At 35.2% G+C, this 20,256-nt stretch overlaps 1 protein-coding gene across 7 annotated transcripts in view; it reads left to right on the top strand.

The window, feature by feature from the left end:
- Positions 1-20,256, top strand: part of LOC141402784 (uncharacterized) — an 80,235-nt gene that overhangs the window by 52,547 nt on the left and 7,432 nt on the right. For all 7 annotated transcript variants that reach the window (XR_012412722.1, XR_012412721.1, XR_012412723.1 and 4 more), the window contains 3 exons: positions 1,557-1,644; positions 8,165-8,250; positions 10,302-10,409. Coding sequence is in view for 3 of the 7 variants with exons in the window: in XM_073984732.1 (XP_073840833.1) it covers positions 1,557-1,644; positions 8,165-8,250; positions 10,302-10,409 (282 nt within the window). In the remaining 4 variants the exon portion in view is untranslated. The remainder of the gene's footprint in view (positions 1-1,556; positions 1,645-8,164; positions 8,251-10,301; positions 10,410-20,256) is intronic.

Here is a 20,256-nt window from a genome sequence, read left to right as displayed (position 1 = left end):
GTTATAGATGAGGGTTCCCTGTCAATGTACTTCCTGAGGAAGTGCATTGCTCTGTGGTACGCCCTCCCCTTTTTGGGCCATTGACTTGCAGAGCTATCTGAGGTGGTGGGAGCTTTTCCGGCCGGTATTTTGGTCGGAGTTCCTTCCCCAACAGCAGCAAGTCCTTGTGAGCCAGCAACATCGGCTGCGGCCGATGGTTGGGTAGCTGGTGCATCGGTTGGTCCAGAGTTCATACAGGTGGCTGCTTCCACTGAGGTCGAGGCCGACTCATCGTTGACTACAGTCGCTGGAATGACTGTGGTGTTCATTTCGTCATCCGATGAGCCGTCCTCGGCCCCAGTAGAATAGCCACCCTGACTGAGACGCAGTGCCAACGTCTGCTCCAGTATCTCCAGGAGATTCCTCAGCCAAACTGTCAGTGACAGCTCCTAGAGTGGGTACCGTATGTCCGTCCCCTCCCGACACTACCGTCCCGTCAGACCGGGTTGCCCCAGACTTGGTACAGAATTTTGATTTTGAAGAGTTATCCTTAGGCATTGCAGTGTTGTCATCAATCGAATTTGTTTTAATTGTTTTTTGTTTAAATTTTTATTCTCTATGCGTCATAGATTTAATGGGGGAAGTGAGGTCCACCATGGCATAGCCCTCCTGTACCATGGCAAGGACTTGACAACTAAGTCATTACTGCGTTGAGATGCCCAGGTATCAACGAGGCTCCGTTCTAATACAGTAGGTACCATAACTGCAAATCTTAAAACACCGATGGGCACGGTTTCGCCTGACACCCCGGCGTTAGGGGTCTCTAATAAGTAGGAGGCCGCTACTTGTATAACCTTTGGTCGCTCACAGTTCCCCAACTCAACACTTCCAGGGTGTTAAGTGTGGAAACTGTGACCTTAAGCCCCCGCATCGCGCAAAGATTGTTATCCCTGAGGCCTTAATTCCTCTTCCGTGTGAACTAATATATAGCTTAACAGAAAGACTTCGAAAACGTCAAACAAATTCTTCAGAAAACCACAGCTTCCTTATACCAAGCCACACATCAATTCTAGAAACACATAGATAGATAAACACATATGTATGTATGTTTGTTTCATTGGCCGCAATACTAGCAATATATAACTTTAGATAAGCTCGAGATTTAAAATGTCAACTCCATTGTATAAACGTCAAATAAATCTCATATTTTCCTAAATGTCAAGTTTTATGTGCCATGTCTACATAGCTGACTATGACCATTTCTCTTATAAGTTTCACTATAGTTTTTTCCTCTGAACTGTTTCTGCTTTGGTAATGTCGCCGTGATCCTTATGTAACAAAAAAACATGTATATATATGTACATATATGAATAATGAATTTTACTGCCCAAAAGCTGTATCTCTTGGCCATGTGCGAACACATTATTAATGACATCTACCCACCATAACTGAACGGACACACTGATAGCAATTATTGGATGAACAGCTCTTGATATTCCCCTCGCTAGCACACAAGTAAATGTATACTTCTTACATATAAATAAATTTCCAATGTGTGTGAATTTTTTTCTTTGCAGAATATATCACTGTTGATAGTCCTGATATATGCATGGCGTATAAACATCAATATAAACAAGTCCGGAGATTTGGAGGATGTCTACTATGGTAAGTTAATCATTTAACAATAAACACCCACATGAACACGTACATTTATTTACATGTATACATGTCGATATGTTAACTTGTAAAATCTTGCTATGGTCACACATATTACATCACATCATGCACCAACACTGGACTCATGACTGTGTGCTACTACTGGACAAATGTGGGTAAATGGATAATAGACTAAACTTGCTAATTCAAATTTGTGTGTGGGTACATTCTGTCTCTCGTTCTCTATTTGAATAAGCTATAGTCTATTGGCATCTTCAATTAAACGGCCTATGAATTGGTTAACGAGATGTGGTCCGAGAATGGTCTATTTTACTTTCTACTCATCCATGGAATTGATGGAAACCACAACTTGGCAACTTGTATTCTTTTACATAAGATGACCATGATAATTACTGACTTTCCCTCTATGGACACGATACACATTTCCTAGAAATATCCACAACCACATACAGCAGCAGAAGAAGCATAATGTGGTGTAAACATACACCCACATACATATATAGACATCATCATGGCATAAACAAACTCATTGAACAATAAAATATTGCAACAAATACACCAACAAAAAAGAGAGAAATTTCTTTATGATGATGATAGCTGCTTGCATCAATTCCCTGTTGCAATCGAATGACATGCAAATATTGAGTTGGCATCCGTGTCATGAGAGCATTGCTGACAAAATCGATGTGACCACAAATCTACCAATCATGCTGGTACACACACTCACAATGACACAACTGACACTGGCATGAGTAGTTGTTTCTTTTCATAGATGTATGTATGTATATTTGTTCACTCTTCGTTGACCTGGTAAGTGGTATGAAATGTAATAGGGTAGAGATGACACTTCACAAAATCAAATTTTTTTAGTTCTTGCAACAAATACTTTCAATGTAGTTCGTAAAACTTTGCCTTTTGGCTAAACCTAGTCGGTGGTCGAATCTAGTTAAATCCTATTTAGACACAGCTTTTTATACCCAACACCACACTGCGGTAAGTGGTATGATGTCTTTGGGCATTAGTTTGTAACATACAAAAGGAAACGAAATAGACCCATAGTTCCTTTTGATGATCTGCATATATTCACTTTCTGAGTGGATTGTTCATGTATTGTTGTAAACAAAGTTCAGATCGCATTATTGTCCAATTCGCAGCAAAATTGGGAAAGATCCTGTTCTTGGCAAAGGACGAACCCTATTTATTTTTTTAAGAACAGGTGTAGTTTTGGGTATAACTCACATATTTATTTTCGACCGATTTTAGGTATTTGGTGCAATTAGGGGTATAACCAAAAAATACCACGCCAGTACGGAATATTTTCCTGATGACGAAAACGCGTGTTTTAGTTCGATTCGGTAAAAAAGTTTCCTCACCGACTGCGATTACTAAAGCCCTTTTGATATTTTTTTCTATTTAAAAATTTAAATTGGCTTTGTTTGAATAAATATTTATAGAAAAGAAATAAGATTCTTACAGGCAAATTCATTAAAAACAGTCTGTAACTTTCGCGAATTCGTTGCAAATGACCACATATTCTCCTGTCCGATAGGTACAATAAAAGCAAAAAAATTCAATATTGTCAAAGGTGCATTAAAATATATCGCGATTTGATAACAAATTGGTCCAGAATGGTTCGTCATTGATTTTAAATTAGATTAAAAATATTAATAAGTTAATACGAAAAGCTTATATGTCATTATAACAAATAAAATTAAATAATGCATTACGGAACTTCAAGAAAAAATGACACCATATTTCACATTAGTTTTTCATGCTCTACACGGCTATGCGGTGGTATTTTTGATATTTGCAAAAATTGCAAAAAAAGTTATAACCCTAATGTATATATGTCCAACTTTGATGCAACATTAAATGTGTGACGGTATTTGGTCTAGAAATAAATGTGAAAAATTAAGCACAACACTATTAGGCTTTTTAAATTAAATTATTTGCAGATTTTATAGATATATGTATCAGGTAAAATGTCTAAAACCGCCTTTACCATTTCAAAAAAAAAAAAAAAATGTTGATACTACATCAATGATTTTTGGTACATAGATTAAGAAAAAATAGTCATTCCAAATCTATTTTTGTTACCAACTTTGACTGTTACGCGCAAAAGATATGACCGCTTTAATTATGATAATTAGAAAAAAATGCTAAAAAATCGCGGCTTAATATGGTAAGCTGTTTTATCATAATGCCGTTAACAGAATTTGCAACCTTTGCGATGATGCAAAAAAATCGAAAGGTCCCAATGGATTCGCGAAAAATAAAATTTGTTAAAAAATTGTGTATTTACAAACATATATTTTGAAGTAATACCACTCATACTTAAAAATATATATAAAAAATTACAACAGCATCCAGACATTGTGAGAAACAAAATATAACCTAATTGGTGAAGGTTGGAGCTGGAGAAGAAAATATGATGAAAAAAATCATACAGTCTAATTTTATTTTATTTATGGTTTTATAGGAAAAGTTGAAGAAAAAACGTTTGAGTTATTTGTCATTTGCGTCAAAATTTTGAGCAGTAATAAAGATATTCTGTTGCGTTTGTCTTATAGTTTTCCTAATGGCTAACATCTTTAGATTATTATGTCATTTATTTATTTATATATGTATTTATTAATTTACTGGCAGACCCCGGTCCGCATTGCTGGCCCGTCGTAATCATTTTTAATGACAACTTTTCTTTTGGTATTTTCTACCTCACTTCTTCGGTCCATTGTCAAACCGAGGAGGATTTTATATGTATCTACAGATTTTGTCTGTAACCTTTCTATTCTCATAGGGACTTTGTTGATTTTTTTCGCCCATTGATGTTGTTTAGGATTTATTATCGTCCATGTCCCCTGTCTTTTTACTAAAGCGATTTAATTATAAAAGTTAAAAAACTGGCTAAGTTGAATTCTCCCGCTTATTGAGACTTATATGTTTTAGTTTTTCATTGTAGATGGTCCATTGAACCTTATCATTTAAGGAAATTTGTAAATATATCGTTTTTCTTGGGCGGAGGCGCAACCACCGTCGTCTCGATGCACTCATAAGTTTAGCAAATATAGCGATTATAAAACAATAATCCCCGGAAACTCGTTTTTTTTGTGGACCACAGGACATCTTTAGATCATTATATTAAATCACAAGGACTTCCAATTGTGGCATAAAATTAATTATTTAAAATACAGTTATATTCAATATTACTACAAATGAAACGCATATAAACCACGTAATAGTGGAAATGACATGTTGCGCATCCGATTTTCCAACACAGCAGTAAAATGCACATAATTACCAAAAAGTACATTTACATTTCATGCGCATTCGATTTCTATGATCAGCTTTCAAAAATACATCATTTGATGTCGTTTCAATGGGATCCATCAAGAACCGCGGATGTAGCATCGCACTCAATTTTTAGAAAAAATCTATTATATCTCCCTATTCGCGATAATTTTTAACTTTCTGTTTTCGCACATTTTAAACAGGGTATAGCTCTATTTATTTAAGTAGCAATGACACATCCAAAATGCGGTTTTCAGTCCTCAAAATGTCATCATCAGTTTGAGGTAGATATATCCATTGCATATATTAACAAGTAAAAAAGTATCAATCGGCTTTGCCGACAGAATTATACCCTCAGCCTGGGCAAATTAGGGGGTTTCAAAATGTTGGTCGTATGAACCGGAAAAATGTTGATTAGGATTAAAGTTCAAAATTTTTGCGGAAAAGGTACTTAAAGGAATGGACCGACATAGACCATGGGGTGCCATTGGGGTTTTTTACAACCTTCGGTCTGTTTTCTCAAGAAATATGGACATGCCCCTGAAGTAACTTTTACCATCGTAATTGAGGCAGCGAATGTAAGTTGCTTCAACAAAAATCAAAGTGATTCAATAGTAGGACTTAAAGTGAACTTATCCAAAATTGTGTGTGGGAGGTACGGGATGGAGTGGACAAATATAGTCCATATTCGAACCTGATATATATCTGGTAGATATTATGAGAATGTGTAAACTATGGACCAAATCGGTCACTCCCAAATTCTCCCATTTCTGTTCGAGAATTATCTTGCGCTTCCTCCCATAAACATGGTGTCATAGGGTTTGTTTTTCATCTTTCAGGCTATTTTTCAGGAAGTATGGACATGCCCCTGGGGAAACTTGTACCTTCGTATAAGGGACAGTGAATACAAGATGTTACAACAAAAACCGAGGCGATTCGTGAGCAGGTCCTAAACTGAACTTTTCCGAAATTTTGTGTGGGAGGTACTCGAAGGAGTTTACCGATTAAGTCCATATTGGAACCTCATCTAAGTCTGGTAGAAATTTCATAAAGTACAAACTAATGACCAAATCGGTTACTTTCTTCAAGAGTTATCGTACGCACAAATTTTCCGAACATTTTCGAACTTTTGTGGGGGAGGTACCGGGAGGAGTGGATCGATATAATCCATATTTGAACTTGAACTAAGTTTGGACAAAATAATACGAAAGCCAAATTTTAGACCGAATCGGCAGATCCGTTCGAGAGTTATCTTGCGCTCCAACCACTACACACGGTGTCATATGGTTTTTTGTAACTTTCAGGTTATTTCCTCAGGAAGTATGGACTTGCCCCTAATGAAACTTACAACGTCGTATAGAGGACAGCGAATACAACATGCGTAAACAAAAATCAAAGCGATTCGAGAACAGGTCCTAAACTGAACTTTTCCGAAATTTTGTGTGGGAGGTACCCGAAGGAGTGGACCGATTGAGTCCATATTGAAACCTCATCTAAGTTTGGTAGAAATTACACAATGTGCAAAGTATGGACCAAATCGGTTATTCCCTACAAGAGTTATCGTGCGCACAAGTTTTGCGACAATTTTTGAACATTTGTGGGGGAGGTACCTGAAGGAGTGGACCTATATGGCCCATCTTCGAACTTAAATCGAATCTGGACAAAATAATTCGATACCCAAAATTTGAACCGAATCGATTGATCCGTTCGAGAGTTATCGTGCGCACCAGCCAGCGAGACAGACCGACAGACAGACAGACAGACAGACAGACGGACGGACATTGCTAGATCTACTCAAAATTGTCTGAAACGGATATCGTACAAACATACTTGGGGTCTAAAACCATTATTTCGATGGGACACATTTTTGGTCGTATCAAAGTGTAAATACCCTCTTTAGCCTAAAGGCTGAGGGTATAAAAAATCATACATTATAAACTTCATCTCTTTGAACTTAAGGCTATACATTGTATTTTAAAACCGCTAATTGGAAATTAACATAGAAAAACTAGTTTTCTTCAACAAGTTTTTCCCATTTTTTCATTAATAAGTCCAAAAACGGCCGATGTGGCAGAAAAAATTAGGCCGTGTGTGAACGGATAATGCAATATCGTCATGTTATATACCGTGAGGTAGAGCCATCCTTGGGCATTTATTCCACCAACTAACATTTGATATTGCATGAACACCTGGCTGAAAAAATTGGGTTTTTCTCGTCGGAAAGAAGAGAAAGAAATTTCAAAAAAATACGATCGCGGTGCTTCAAAAGACTTTTATAAGGTGGATCTTGGAGACGAATTATGGAAAATTAGCAGCAATCGCCAGAAGATGCAGCAAAATCGTTCAAAAAACGTGTTTTTGTGTTGTCTCAATCGGAGTGGAAGAAGTTCTTCATCAATTGGTTTGAGCGCATGAAAAAGTGTATAAATCATCCTGGAGATTACTTAAGAATACAATAAAACTATTTTTGATGGTAAATATTCGCGTTTTCATTATTGGACTAGATACTTTTTTAGTTCCCCTCGAATAGATAGATGTACACGATGTGCGGTTACGGTCGTTTTAGACAAATATATGTCTACTACCCGTTGATAAACATTTCCTAAATGAAATAGACCCAATGTATAATAAGAAATTGTTCTTAATTCTTTGGCCGCCACGGTACATATACTGTAACCAAAAAAAAAAAAAAAACACAATTACTACGTGCGAAATATTGTCCTGATAACGAAAACACGCGTTTTGGTTGGATTTGGTGACCATTTTTATAACGAAAATTTTTGATTAAATTTTTTTGAAGAAACTTTTACATATATTCGTATACATATTATTTATTGATGTTTAGATAAACGCTTAGTTATCACGTTTTAGCCAAAATTTTGTATTAGACTCGTGTATAATGGTGGAATATTGGAGATTATATTCAATTTCAATAAGAAATAACGATATGCTATAATAATGAAAAACATACAAGAAATAACTGCAATGGAAAACTTGTATGGAATCGATGCGGAGCTTTTTTAACGATAGGGGAAAAGCGATAACCCATTTCTTAATATTTGTCTATACTCGATACGGCCATCTGGTGGTATTGTTGATATTTACAAAAAATGCAAATAACCCTAATATACATACGAAAATGTCACTACCGAACTTTGAACTAATAACGTACAAAATCAAAAAATCATACTAAGATGCTGAATTTTCTTTTCTGTTTCAGGTGTCCAGATTGCCTATTTTGCTATAATTGGAACTCAAATGTCAATGATTGTTCTAAGTGTGATGTTGCTTTTTGGAATCCTAAAGGTAATTTTACGCAAATTCTAATTTCCAAAGAACAGATTGTAATCATCCTTCCACCTTCTATCTGCCGCAAAATCATATTACATTCAAGATGATGAAAAATATGCCCATCCCATTCTGTAGAAAATTCAATTCCGCGCGCCGAAAGTCTATCAAGTGTTCGAGTGTGGGTACCAATCACGGCACACATTGGGACGGATATAACGGCTATGTTTTTTTCTCATTCCTATGCTGTTTTTGCTCCTTGCCATTTTTCGACAAATTCCGTCGAGTGTTGCAGATAACAACTGAATTAGAACAACAACGAAAAAATACAACGACAACATAACAAAAAAGGCAAAGAACACAAAATTGATGAAAAAATATCATCATGAACATGTGTTGACAGTGTTGTTTTATGACACAATACAATGCACACCCTCACGCACACCCCCAAACCGGATATGAACTTGGAATAGCAAAATACTGCAACAAGAGACCAAATACATACATACATCCATACATATATAGATGTTTTTCGTTTAAAAATCCCTATAAAAAATTTGGTTTATTACAAAAGAACCGACCGACAGCAGTCAAAGAAAAGAGAATTCCCATAAAACGAAAATGTATTTCATTTTGTAGATATTAAAGTATTACTCACACAAATGCTCATACACATACAAACACACACATGTACTCTTATTGGGTATATGCAAGTGTGCATGGATGGATGAGCATTTCAGAGTTCTTCTTAAAGCGCTTCAATAAAGGTCTGCATGAATATGGTATGCTGTGGCGAATAGGTAGATGAGAAGCTACGAAATGCAGACACTTCCTATTGCGGCAGCAAGAAACGACAGTTCTATGCATCACTGTGTGTATATGCATATGCATATAAGAGCTCAACTCTGGAGAGCCCTTCTGCAGTTAACGTACACAGATACAAGTGCCATCCACTCGTAAGATATCCACCAAACAAACATACAAACTTAAAACGCTCGAACAATGATTGTTTAATGGTATCACATTTCGAATTTCTCATCTATTTGAATTCGTTTTTTTGTGAAGGGGTCGCCCTCTTCTTTTTCTTCTTCTTGTTAATTCCATTTGCATAAAATTAATTTATTTATTTTCGTTAATAATGTCTTCAATTTGAAAGGTCACGACGTCAATCAAACGCATCATAAAGTAAACTTAACTACTACCAAATAGTCCTTCTATCGGCAATAAATGTCCTTGGTCATAATGACATAACGATTTCTTATCTTTGTTGTGAAACTTTGTCGCTAATGCTGAGGAGAGACAAAGTTTCAAAATAAAGGATAGTGGTGGTTGGGTAGAGTGAAAATGAAAGCTGAAATAAGAGCATTAATAGGACGGAATAATTTATGCGGAGCTTAAGTAGCGAAAATAGAATTGGTTAATTAAACATCTTGTTTTGCATACTCGAAATCCTTTCTGACTATGATGTCCGCAATGGCGTAGCAACAAATCCTACTATTCAAAACAAAACTTTTAACAATTGCTAAGAAGACTAGTTGTCAAAACGGCAAAAAATAAATTACCAAACAGACAGAGATATGTATGTCATAAGCTGTCGTTCAGACTGCCACATCTTCAATATGTCTATGTACGTAAGTGTAAAAGGCGAGTAATGAGTTATGACTTCTTTTCTCATTTCTAAGTTTAAAATTAAAATTTAAGGCAATAACGTTTCTTTTAGTACCATCTCAATGAGTTGATTACATTATCCCATACTAAAAATGCAAACCTCTAATGACTGTCATTAAAAATAACTTAACAGCAATGGAATTTTTTAATTGTTTCAAATCTTAGGTCGGTCTGTAGATAACCAACCAAAAAGAAGTTGTCGCTAAAGCTTACCGATAGAAATAATATTGGATACAAATTTTCAATATAAACTACTTAGGTCATGTTAGGTCGATTAATTCGGTTAATTAAAAACTTTCATATACTATGACCTTCATTCTAATAAGACAACAATAAATAAAAAAAGTTTAAGCATTTGATTCCACTTATTTTTAAAATGATTTTTATTTTTACTCTTGCAGGAAAACCCGGGACTTATTGTTCCATGGATTATTGGTTATATAACGTTTATGGCATTGGAAGCAGTTGCGATGGTTTATTCAAATGTGCTGCGGGATCACGTGAATAAGGTATGGATTTCAACTATTCTTTGGTGAAAGTAGGTAAAATTCCAGAGCAATGAAATTTGGATAAATATTCAAAGTATCAACTAGGAAAGTATCCGACGGCTTTGGCGACAGAGTATGCCCACAGCCGGTGACATAGTGAAAAGAAGCTTAAATATGGACCGATTAGACCATCATCGAATTTGATGTGAGCTTGAAAGAACAATTACGTTGTGCAACCTTGCACCAAATCGAGGATTTCCTTTAAAATCAATTTTAGTTGGTGGCTATAGGGTTTTTACAGCTGTAGGGTTATTATGTCGGGATTATCCCCGAAAATAATTGTGCTGTAAAACATTCAATACTATCCTTGATATGTTCCGAAAATGTACATATGTGAAAAATTTTGGAATTTTATATGGAAGCTACTGGAAGGAGGGGATAATGTCTAAATTAGAACCTCATTTAAGTGTGAGAGAAATATTGCAATGTGCAAAAATGGATACTGAAAGCAGATACTCAATTCGTAAGTTTTCGTGCTCATCAGTCATTTGAGTAGATGCCAACAGAATTGCTTTAAGGTCATTAGTTCCGAAATATAGACTTGCCCCCGAAAAAAGAAATTGAGGGGCCGCCAAATGTTTTATGTTAATATCAAATATCATTTGTTTAAAACGCCATTACCGTATTTAAAATTATTAGAAGATGCTTAAGGCAATCTAATATGTCCCGAGTAGCAAGAGTGACTAAGTAGCATTTTTGAATTAAAAATCATCAATCCAAGTAGAAGCTGCCCTAAGAGAATTTACAGTTCCAACATTTATCCACAAATCGTTAAATCGTGCATTTCATATATATTCGTGGATGTTTATATACGAGGGTCACTACAAAACGATCTAGCCTAGGCAACACGCAGTGATCGCCAGGCGTCATTTGACATTTTTTTGGAAAGTTTGACAGTTTTTAGCCTATGCGTACTCAGGACAGTTTGACATACGACCATGTGTTGGGTTGTTTACACTGACGTGAAAAACCCACTTTGCAAAGAAATGGAATTTACTTGTCAACATTTTCGTCTGATAACACTATGCAACACTGAAAATGCAAACAACTTCTAGTATGGATTTTTTGAATGTACATATTTAGACTACAAAAACCCTAGTAGGGTTTTGTCCTGTCAGATCCAGTTCGGATTTTATGGCCTCATCTAAACCGGGCTAAATCTACACTTTTTTGCATTTATCAGGCCTTTATCTCAGAAACGAATAGGAATTTGGCCTTGCTGTCTTTAGCAATATTGTAGCCCTAAACTAGTAGAACTTATCTTTTGAAAAAACCACATAAGAAAAACTCCATCTAGGGCATCAAAATCTATAAAATATAGAAAATTTTACATAATTGCTGAAATTCTGGTCAGTATCGGCTAAACTATTGGGAGTTGAACCAAGTAACCTTTGCAAAAATCTTCTAAATAAAGTTCTCAACAATTCTTTAGAACATTCTGAAACTCTAAAATGCTTTCTTCATGTTATTTCAGCGGTATTTTACATCGTATCTTTTACAACAAGTATTTCAAACACAGTTCACACCAAGAGTTTATTCTCGCATTTCGGATTTCACCACATTATTGACATTTTGATTAAATCGTCGTTGAAAAATGTACTGAAAACAACGGCATAGAGGCATTTTACAACAATGACATGTTCTGAAGAGTTGTGTACTACATTCCAGGGAATATTTTTCCAAAAGAAAATATTCAAAAAAAATTAACGGTTTTGGAGATACGGTGCAAAATGTATAAAAATTGTGGAATTTTTGCATATATTTTGAAATTTGAGGCAATAAATGTAGTTTTTCGAGTATATTATTTCTCCAAATATTTTATTCTTGTCCTTATCTACAAATTTGCTTCAGAGGTCAAAAGAAGATTCGCATTGGTTTCAGAGATATAGTCCCGATTTCTTTAAAAACTCAATATTTAACCATGTTTAGATGGGACCTAATATCCGAGCTGGATCTGACACAACAAAACCCAACTAGGGTTTCTTGTCGTTTGGGTCTGTATTTTCAAAAAATCCACAGTTCGAATTGTTTGCACAAGATCACCTTAAAAATGTTGCACAGTGTAATTGTACACAACTTTTGACGTGGATAATCACGGCAATATTGCATTGATCAAATTAAATCTTTGTATGTCGATAAAGGAACATCCTATAGAACTCGTGGCCGACACTCGCCAAAAAAACGAAATTCGTGAGGGTCGTCCAAAAATGGCCGTTGTGGCAGAAAAAATTAAGCCGTATGTGAACGGATAATGCAAGATACTGTGAGATAAAGGCATCCTTGGGCATTTATTAAACCAACTTACATTTGATATTGCATGAACACTTGGTGGCAAAAATGGGGTTTTTCTCGTTGGATATCGTGTTGATCGGTGCAAGAAATATCGAAAAAAATACTATCGCGGTGCTTCAAAAGATGTTTATAAGACGGATCCAGGTGACGAATCATAGAACTATGCGTTTGAACCTGAAAAATAGCAGCAATTCCCAGAAGATGCTGTAAAAGCGTTTAAAAACCATGTTTTGGAGGTTTCTCAATCAAGTCACTGTAAACAACCTAACACATGTTCGTATGTCGAACTGTCCTGAGAACGCTTAGGCTAAAAACTGTCAAACTTTCCAAAAAAAAGTCATATTACGCATGGCGACACTGCGTGTTGCCTAGGCTAGATAGTTTTCTAGTGACCCTCGTACTAACAAAATGTATTTTTATTTTCGCGGAAAATCAACAAATCTTAAAGTGAATCAAAATTATCCCACCCCCGAGTCCGTACAAACCTTAAAAAATAAATTAAAAGAATCTAGACAATTCGAAAAATATTAAACCAAATTTATAGAGATTGTGTATACAAATTTGCATATTATAGCAACAACAACAGAGAAAAACTTATTGTTGAAATATTATTTTAAATATATTTTTGGTTTGATTAGAAAAATTAGAAGAAAATATTTGGGATTTCTCCAACTGTTTTTCTAAAATCCAATACAATAACACTGTGCTACACGAAAAATCTGCAGGGGTTCTGATGCATAAATTCAGTTTTGGGGAGACCATGGAAGACGAAAATACCTTTGGTTTCTTTGGGTCACTTCGTTGTTTGATTTTATAATGACAAATGTAATGAAAAACGGGGTTCCTTGGATTTTTAACTTTAAACGGTCATAACTTATTTTTTCCACAACGGATTTCTACAGCATCTTTTTTCTTTGGAAAGGGAAAATTTTCCAAGAAACCCAGTTTTTACTACATATGCAGTTATAAAATCAAAAAACGAAGTGACCTAAAGAAACCGTAGGTATTTCTGTCTTCCATGGACTCCCACAAAACCAAATTTATGCATCAGAAGCCCTGCAAAAATTTTTTGTCCACTTTTGTATCACAGTGTAATTAATGTACTCTGCTAAAACTTCACCAAGAAATATGTTTTAAAATCACGAAACTTAGTTGCTTACTGTGATAACTTAAAAGGATAGGAACAGTAATATTGAAATTACAATCATTCAAAAAATATGAACATTCAAAAGCCTGTCATTCGCGAATTAGTTAAAATCAGTTGAAGCGCATGCGATTTTGGATAGAGCGAATCAATCTCTTTCAATATCCATGCATATTTCGATGTTTCACTCGGCGGCCAAAGTGGGTAAGCGACGCCCAATATGCATACGATGCATACATTAAACGGCGTAAAATCACGAGTTCTGTAATCCTATTACGAGTTCTAAATATTAAGTTGTTGCGTGTCCGGACTAATACAGAAATTCAAAAAACCCCGAAATTTTAGGCTTCAAAATATCAGCACTAATTTTATGTAGATGCAGTGGATATATAGAAAATCATACACTAGTATCATGTTGCCCATGGAGTATTCTTTGATTCTTTCTTTGGGCATAGGTCCATGAAATGTGAGGTTATGCCTGAAATCGGAAAAAGAAGCTAAAAAAACTTGATGGCTTCAACAAATGTTTACCCATTTTTCTACATTGATACCAACACAGCTTCCACGTAAATAATTTTTAATGGTCGATATTATGAAAAATTTAGTCATATTACGTCAACAGTTCGCGAATTCTGAAAAGGTGAAGCTCGGATTCATCGATTGTAAAACTTTTTTGGTTGTTACCAAAAAAGAAAATAAATTGTAATTATTCTTGCAGTTTAAGTACTCAGACTCACGCTTCCCCTTATAAGGGAGAGTTGGTCAAGGGTAGATGAACCATAATAATAATTGTTCCACAAACACCCCATTAGGGACAAGGGAGACTTCTCTCATATCAATGAGTGCACCCCGATTCATATTAGCTCAATGATACGGGACCTACTGTTTATCGCCGAATCCGAACGGCGAGTCTACGACACCACTTGTAGAGAAGTTTTACAAGGCTGAAATACTCAGGAAATTTCGCCAACATTACTGAGGGGTATTTTGCCACCGTTGAAAAATGTTTGATGTTACTTGGCCGGGGAATCGAACCCACGACCTTTAGCGTGCAAGGCGGGTGTGCATACCATTGCACCACGGTGGCACCCGACTATCCCGGTTTCAGGAATTAATTTTAAAAAGTTATAGTTTACTTAATTAAAATGGTTCATAATTGTTAATTAGTATCCAGAGCAATTCCACAGCATGTAAAGCAATCAGCGTATGAGTGTTCTAAATTCGTTTCTTAATAAACACACATACGTACTGGTGTACCACGAATGCTGTCAAACGCAATATCGGACAATGTTATAAACGAATCCAAAATATTTATACTAGAATTAAAAAAACATGCAGTCCATTTAAAGAAGACAAATCCAACTGTTCCATATGGAGTGATGAAATATGTATGTATAATTGTATTTTTGTCCACATGTGTGAACAATGTCAATTGGGCAAGAATATAAAATGGAGACCATAATTTTCATAAGATTACATATTCGGCGTATCAATTTTAGAAAATCATTCAAACAAAAACTGATTCACCAATACCATACAACATGAACTTAATTTCAGATTGAAATCGCTTGATTGCGTGTTATCCATATCCATACATTTGTTCGTCCAATAATAATAGGAATAATAATAATAATAATAATAATAATAATAATAATAATAATAATAATAATAATAATAATAATAATAATAATGACTGTTGCCTTTTTTGTTTATATTTGAAGGGTATTTTATCGACCAAAGTTGAGAGATGACACGATGACAACTTACTTTCCTACAATATAGACAAGTAGAAATTTATGACTATTTTAGTTTGCCAATTTTTGCAGAAATGAAGTGCGAACATTGTTAAGACCTTTAGTTGCTTTGCAGGGCACGTATCCCTTTTTTGAAGGCGTCATTATTGGAATGCAGAGCACAAAGCGATAATAACTCGTCTTGTCAGTATTTTTTTTTTTTTTCATTCGATGAAAACATCAACAACAACAGTTTATCGTTATCCAAATACTAGGGGGAATACATAAAATAAGTATATGCAAAGGCCTTGGGGTATTGATGGTCCAATTGCACAGTGTTTACTGTGGTTGCTGGACAACATAAACAGCCAGTCAATATGTTTTCCATTATTGTGGAAAAACAATCCACAAAATTTTATTTTATTATTATTTCTTGATACAAGATGAAGAAGAAGAAAAATTGATGGCAATTTTGCTGGCATGCTTTGTTGTACCATAAAATGTCAATGAAGTCATTTTTATTGGCCGACCTCTGTTTCAAACATTTTACATTTACCCAGCCCACTTGCTGCGTAAAGTAAAGAAGGAATCGAAATGAAAAACCTATTTCGAACATCTGTGCTATGAAACTTTTCAGGGATTGATAAACAATGATAACCATCGGACCAACTAAGCATGCAAGCATTTAGCCAGCCAAGCAACCACTTTGTCGAGCGGTCCGCCAACTAACAATAGGACAAACCAAGCAAAGTCAAACAAAGACAACCTACAAGTTGAAGATGAGAACAGTCCGTATACTAATATTATTGTTGGTTGTTAATTGTGTCGCAATACGGCAACAAGGGAAGACTAAGCATCAGTATCTTGTCGGTATTGTTCTCACTCTAATTGTATTATTTTTGTTGGTTTCTTGTTTTGTGTGTTTGGTGTTGTGATGGCGGCTCGAGAAAATCATGTGGAAATTTGCATACCACTTTACCGCACAAACAAAAACATTCTTCGGAAACAGCTACAGTTACAGCAGCTAACGATGACAATGGTTAGAACCAGTGTTGTCAAATTTGAGGTTTTAAACAACAGGTTCAATGTTGCAAATGAAGTGTAGTGTTTAACTCAGAATTTAATGGTTTCTTCATCAATTGATCAAACAATTAGGAATGACATCTTTCCAGAATATGATAATATCCATGAAATCATGTAATGTCCGCGATAAATAGAGGAAATGTAGTCATTCCCTGGCCAGACAACATCACATTGTCAGCGTAATGTTGGCAACATTTCCTGAGTAAAACTTAGCTACAAGTGGTGTTTTAAGACACGGCATTCGGACTTTGATATAAAAAGTAGGTCCCGTATCTTGAGCATATATGAATGTAAGCCCCCACATTCAAATTTGTATGAGAGAAGTCTCCCTTGTCTCTTGTGTGGTGTTTGTGGGAACATGTATATGAAGAAAAGACAAAATTTTTTAGTTTTCCATCAAAAAAAATTAAAAAATTTTTTTAAAGCTACATGAATGATTTTTGGTACACGGCTTGCGAAAAAATTCCCATTCTCAAATCTGTTCGAGATACTAACTTCGGTTATTACGCGCAAAAGTTATGGCGGTTTCAATTCTGATAATAAGAAAAAAATCTTTAAAAATCACTACTCATTATATTGAGAAAAACTGTTAACTAATTGCTTCCTACGTACTATATGATTACTGAGGTGCTATAACATTAGTAAAAATTTTGTAAATTTTCGCGGAAAATAAGAAAGAATTAAAAAAAATTGTAGTTTGCAATATGTTTTAAGAGAATTCAAGCTGTTTATGCATCCTAAAAAATATTTTAAAAATATCTGCGTAATGTAAACTTCACGAGTATTCAAATGAAACCAAAACTTTACAAATCTATTTAGCAGTTCGCATATTATAGCAAAAACAAAAATCATATTGAGCAAATTCAAAAAAGAAAAAAATATTTTTCAAATTTATTTTATGAAATAGTTGAAGAAATTATAAGAAAAATTGGTTGGAGTTCTTTATCTGTTTTAGGTAAAATTCACGCGAAAAGGCACATTTATTATTGTAATTACTTCAGTACACACGCTAACACCTTGCGGAAGATATGGAAGACCTTCAAATAAATGATGGGTTCCCTGGGTTGAAGGAAAACTGTATCAGGTAATATACATTTTGAAATGCGTGAAAATAGCGAAATCTTCAAAATCAGTTGATGCGCATGCGGTTTCCCGATACAAGGAATTGTTTTCTTTTCGTTTGTATACTTTTAACAAGATTTACTTTGGCGGCTGCGATGTAGCATCGTCTACAGTTTAGTGTGCCAAAAACTGTATAATGCTCATAATTTGCACAAAGTGCATACACTTTTTATGCGCATCCGATTTCACTATCAACCGTGAAAAAATACATCGATCTAAACATATTTCAATAAAATCCATCAAGAACCGTGGATGTAGCATCACACAGTATTTTTTGGATAAATCGGATACAGCTCCCATGCCACTAAATTGTTTAAACCGCTGTTTTCGCACAAACGCGAGTGATGATTCAGTTTCTTCATTGAAATGGAAACGATCCACATAAAACGCGAATTAGTCAGCGATATTTTGAAAAACATTTTTCGCAAATTTTTCAATTTTTGCAGTAGCCATTTCCGCCGTTCTAGTAGATGGATTTTTACGATCTGTGATTCATATGATCCGGATCGTCGAAAAACTAAAATATCGCGGGGTACCAGCACACTCAAAACGATATTGTAAATACTGTACCCAAAAAATAGGGTTTTTAGAAAAAATATTGCACTAAATTTTGGCCTTTGGCAGTAGATTACTCTGCTGCTGTGTGGGCTACATACTTAATATACATATCAGATTATGCGAAATCGCGAGTTCTTTAATCCTATTATTGGTTTTTCGAAATATACGAATGCGCGTCCCAGTTACATAAAAAATACAAAAAACACCTTAAATCCGGCTTCAAAATGTCAGCATGCATAAAAGGTGGATGCAGTGGAAATTTTGAAAAGTGATACATTAGAAGTGTAATCTTCATTTTGTATTCTCCTACTTTTACTTTGGACAGATGTCCGTCATTTGAATGGTTTAATCAGAAATCGAATAACAATGTAAAAAACCAGTTTGGCTTCAACGTGTTTTTACCTATGTTTTTTCCTTTACGCGGTCGTAACTACCACGTAAATTAATTTTTTTTGCTAAATTTTTGAGCTTTGTACAAAAACATCTAAATTAATCCAGCAATAGTCATAGTTACTGGTAAACTACAATAGTTCGTGTATTATAATAGTGCAAACCTTGGCTTCATGGAAACTAAAAAATTTTGAATTTTCCTCATATATACATAAGGGTTATAACTTTTCTGCATTTTCTGCTAATATAAAAAATGCCACCAAATAGCCGTGTAGAGCATGGAAAAATATTACGAAATGCGTTATCGCTTAAAAGTCACCGCACCGATTATATACAAGTTTTTCATTGCAGTTATTTCTTTTAGGTTTTCCACAAATCGTTATTAAATAATCTTTTTTTTTTGTTGAAATTGAATTTAATCTTCAATATCGGGCCATCCTGCATGAATCTAATGCAAAATTTCGGCCGAATCGCAATGATTAAGAGTCTATTTAAGCGTAAATAAAACATATGTATACCTATAAACGTTGATTGAATTTTACAGCTATACCTAACTCATGACGCGACGCGTACAAAAATCTTCACTTTCCTACCACAACAACGCACTTGTAGTGTCTGATTCGATTTTATACACTCGACGTATTTCGCTAGTATTTATAAGAATACATGTGTTTTACTTTTGTGTTTTACTATGGGGGCTATATCGAAACGTGGACCTATACCGACGAATTTTAGTCAGAAATGGGGCAAATAGGAAAGCGTGGACCTGTACAGACATATTTCTGGCGAACAGTTTTATATCACATTGAAGACTAAATACCAAATTTCAGCCATTTTGGTGGAATATTGAGGCCACAACGTTCAAAATACCGAAAATCGGGAGGTACCGTTCTATAGGGTCTATATGAAGGCGTGGACCGATAACGACAAAGTTCTGGGGCAAAGTTTTATACCACCAACGTAGACTAAGTACCAAATTTCAGCCATTTCGGCGTGATAATGAAGCTAAAACCTTAAAAGTACCGAAAATCGGGAGGTACCGTTCTATGGAGGCTATATAAAGGAGTGGACCGATACCGACAAAATTCTGGGGGAAAGTTTTATACCCCTAAAGAAGACTACGAACCAAATTTTAGCCATTTTGGTACGATAATGAAGCTAAAACCTTAAAAATACCGAAAATCGGGAGGTACCGTTCTATGGGGGCTATATGAAGGTGTGGACCGATACCGACTAAATTCTGGGGGAAAGTTGTATACCCCTAAAGAAGACTACGTACTAAATTTCAGCTATTTTGGTAGGATAATGAAGCTAAAACCTTAAAAATACCGAAAATCGGGAGGTACCGTTCTATGGGGGCTATATCAAAACGTGGACCGATATATCTCATTTTCAATACCAACCATCCTGCAAGTAATAAAAACTTCTGTACCAAATTTTGACTCTCTATCTTTAAAATTGCGAGCTGTATCTTGATTTCAACAGA

This window comes from Musca autumnalis, unplaced genomic scaffold, assembly GCF_047663935.1.
Source record: "Musca autumnalis isolate F117 unplaced genomic scaffold, ASM4766393v1 scaffold_4, whole genome shotgun sequence".
NCBI lineage: Eukaryota > Metazoa > Arthropoda > Insecta > Diptera > Muscidae > Musca > Musca autumnalis.
This window is presented reverse-complemented; position numbering and strand designations above follow the sequence as displayed.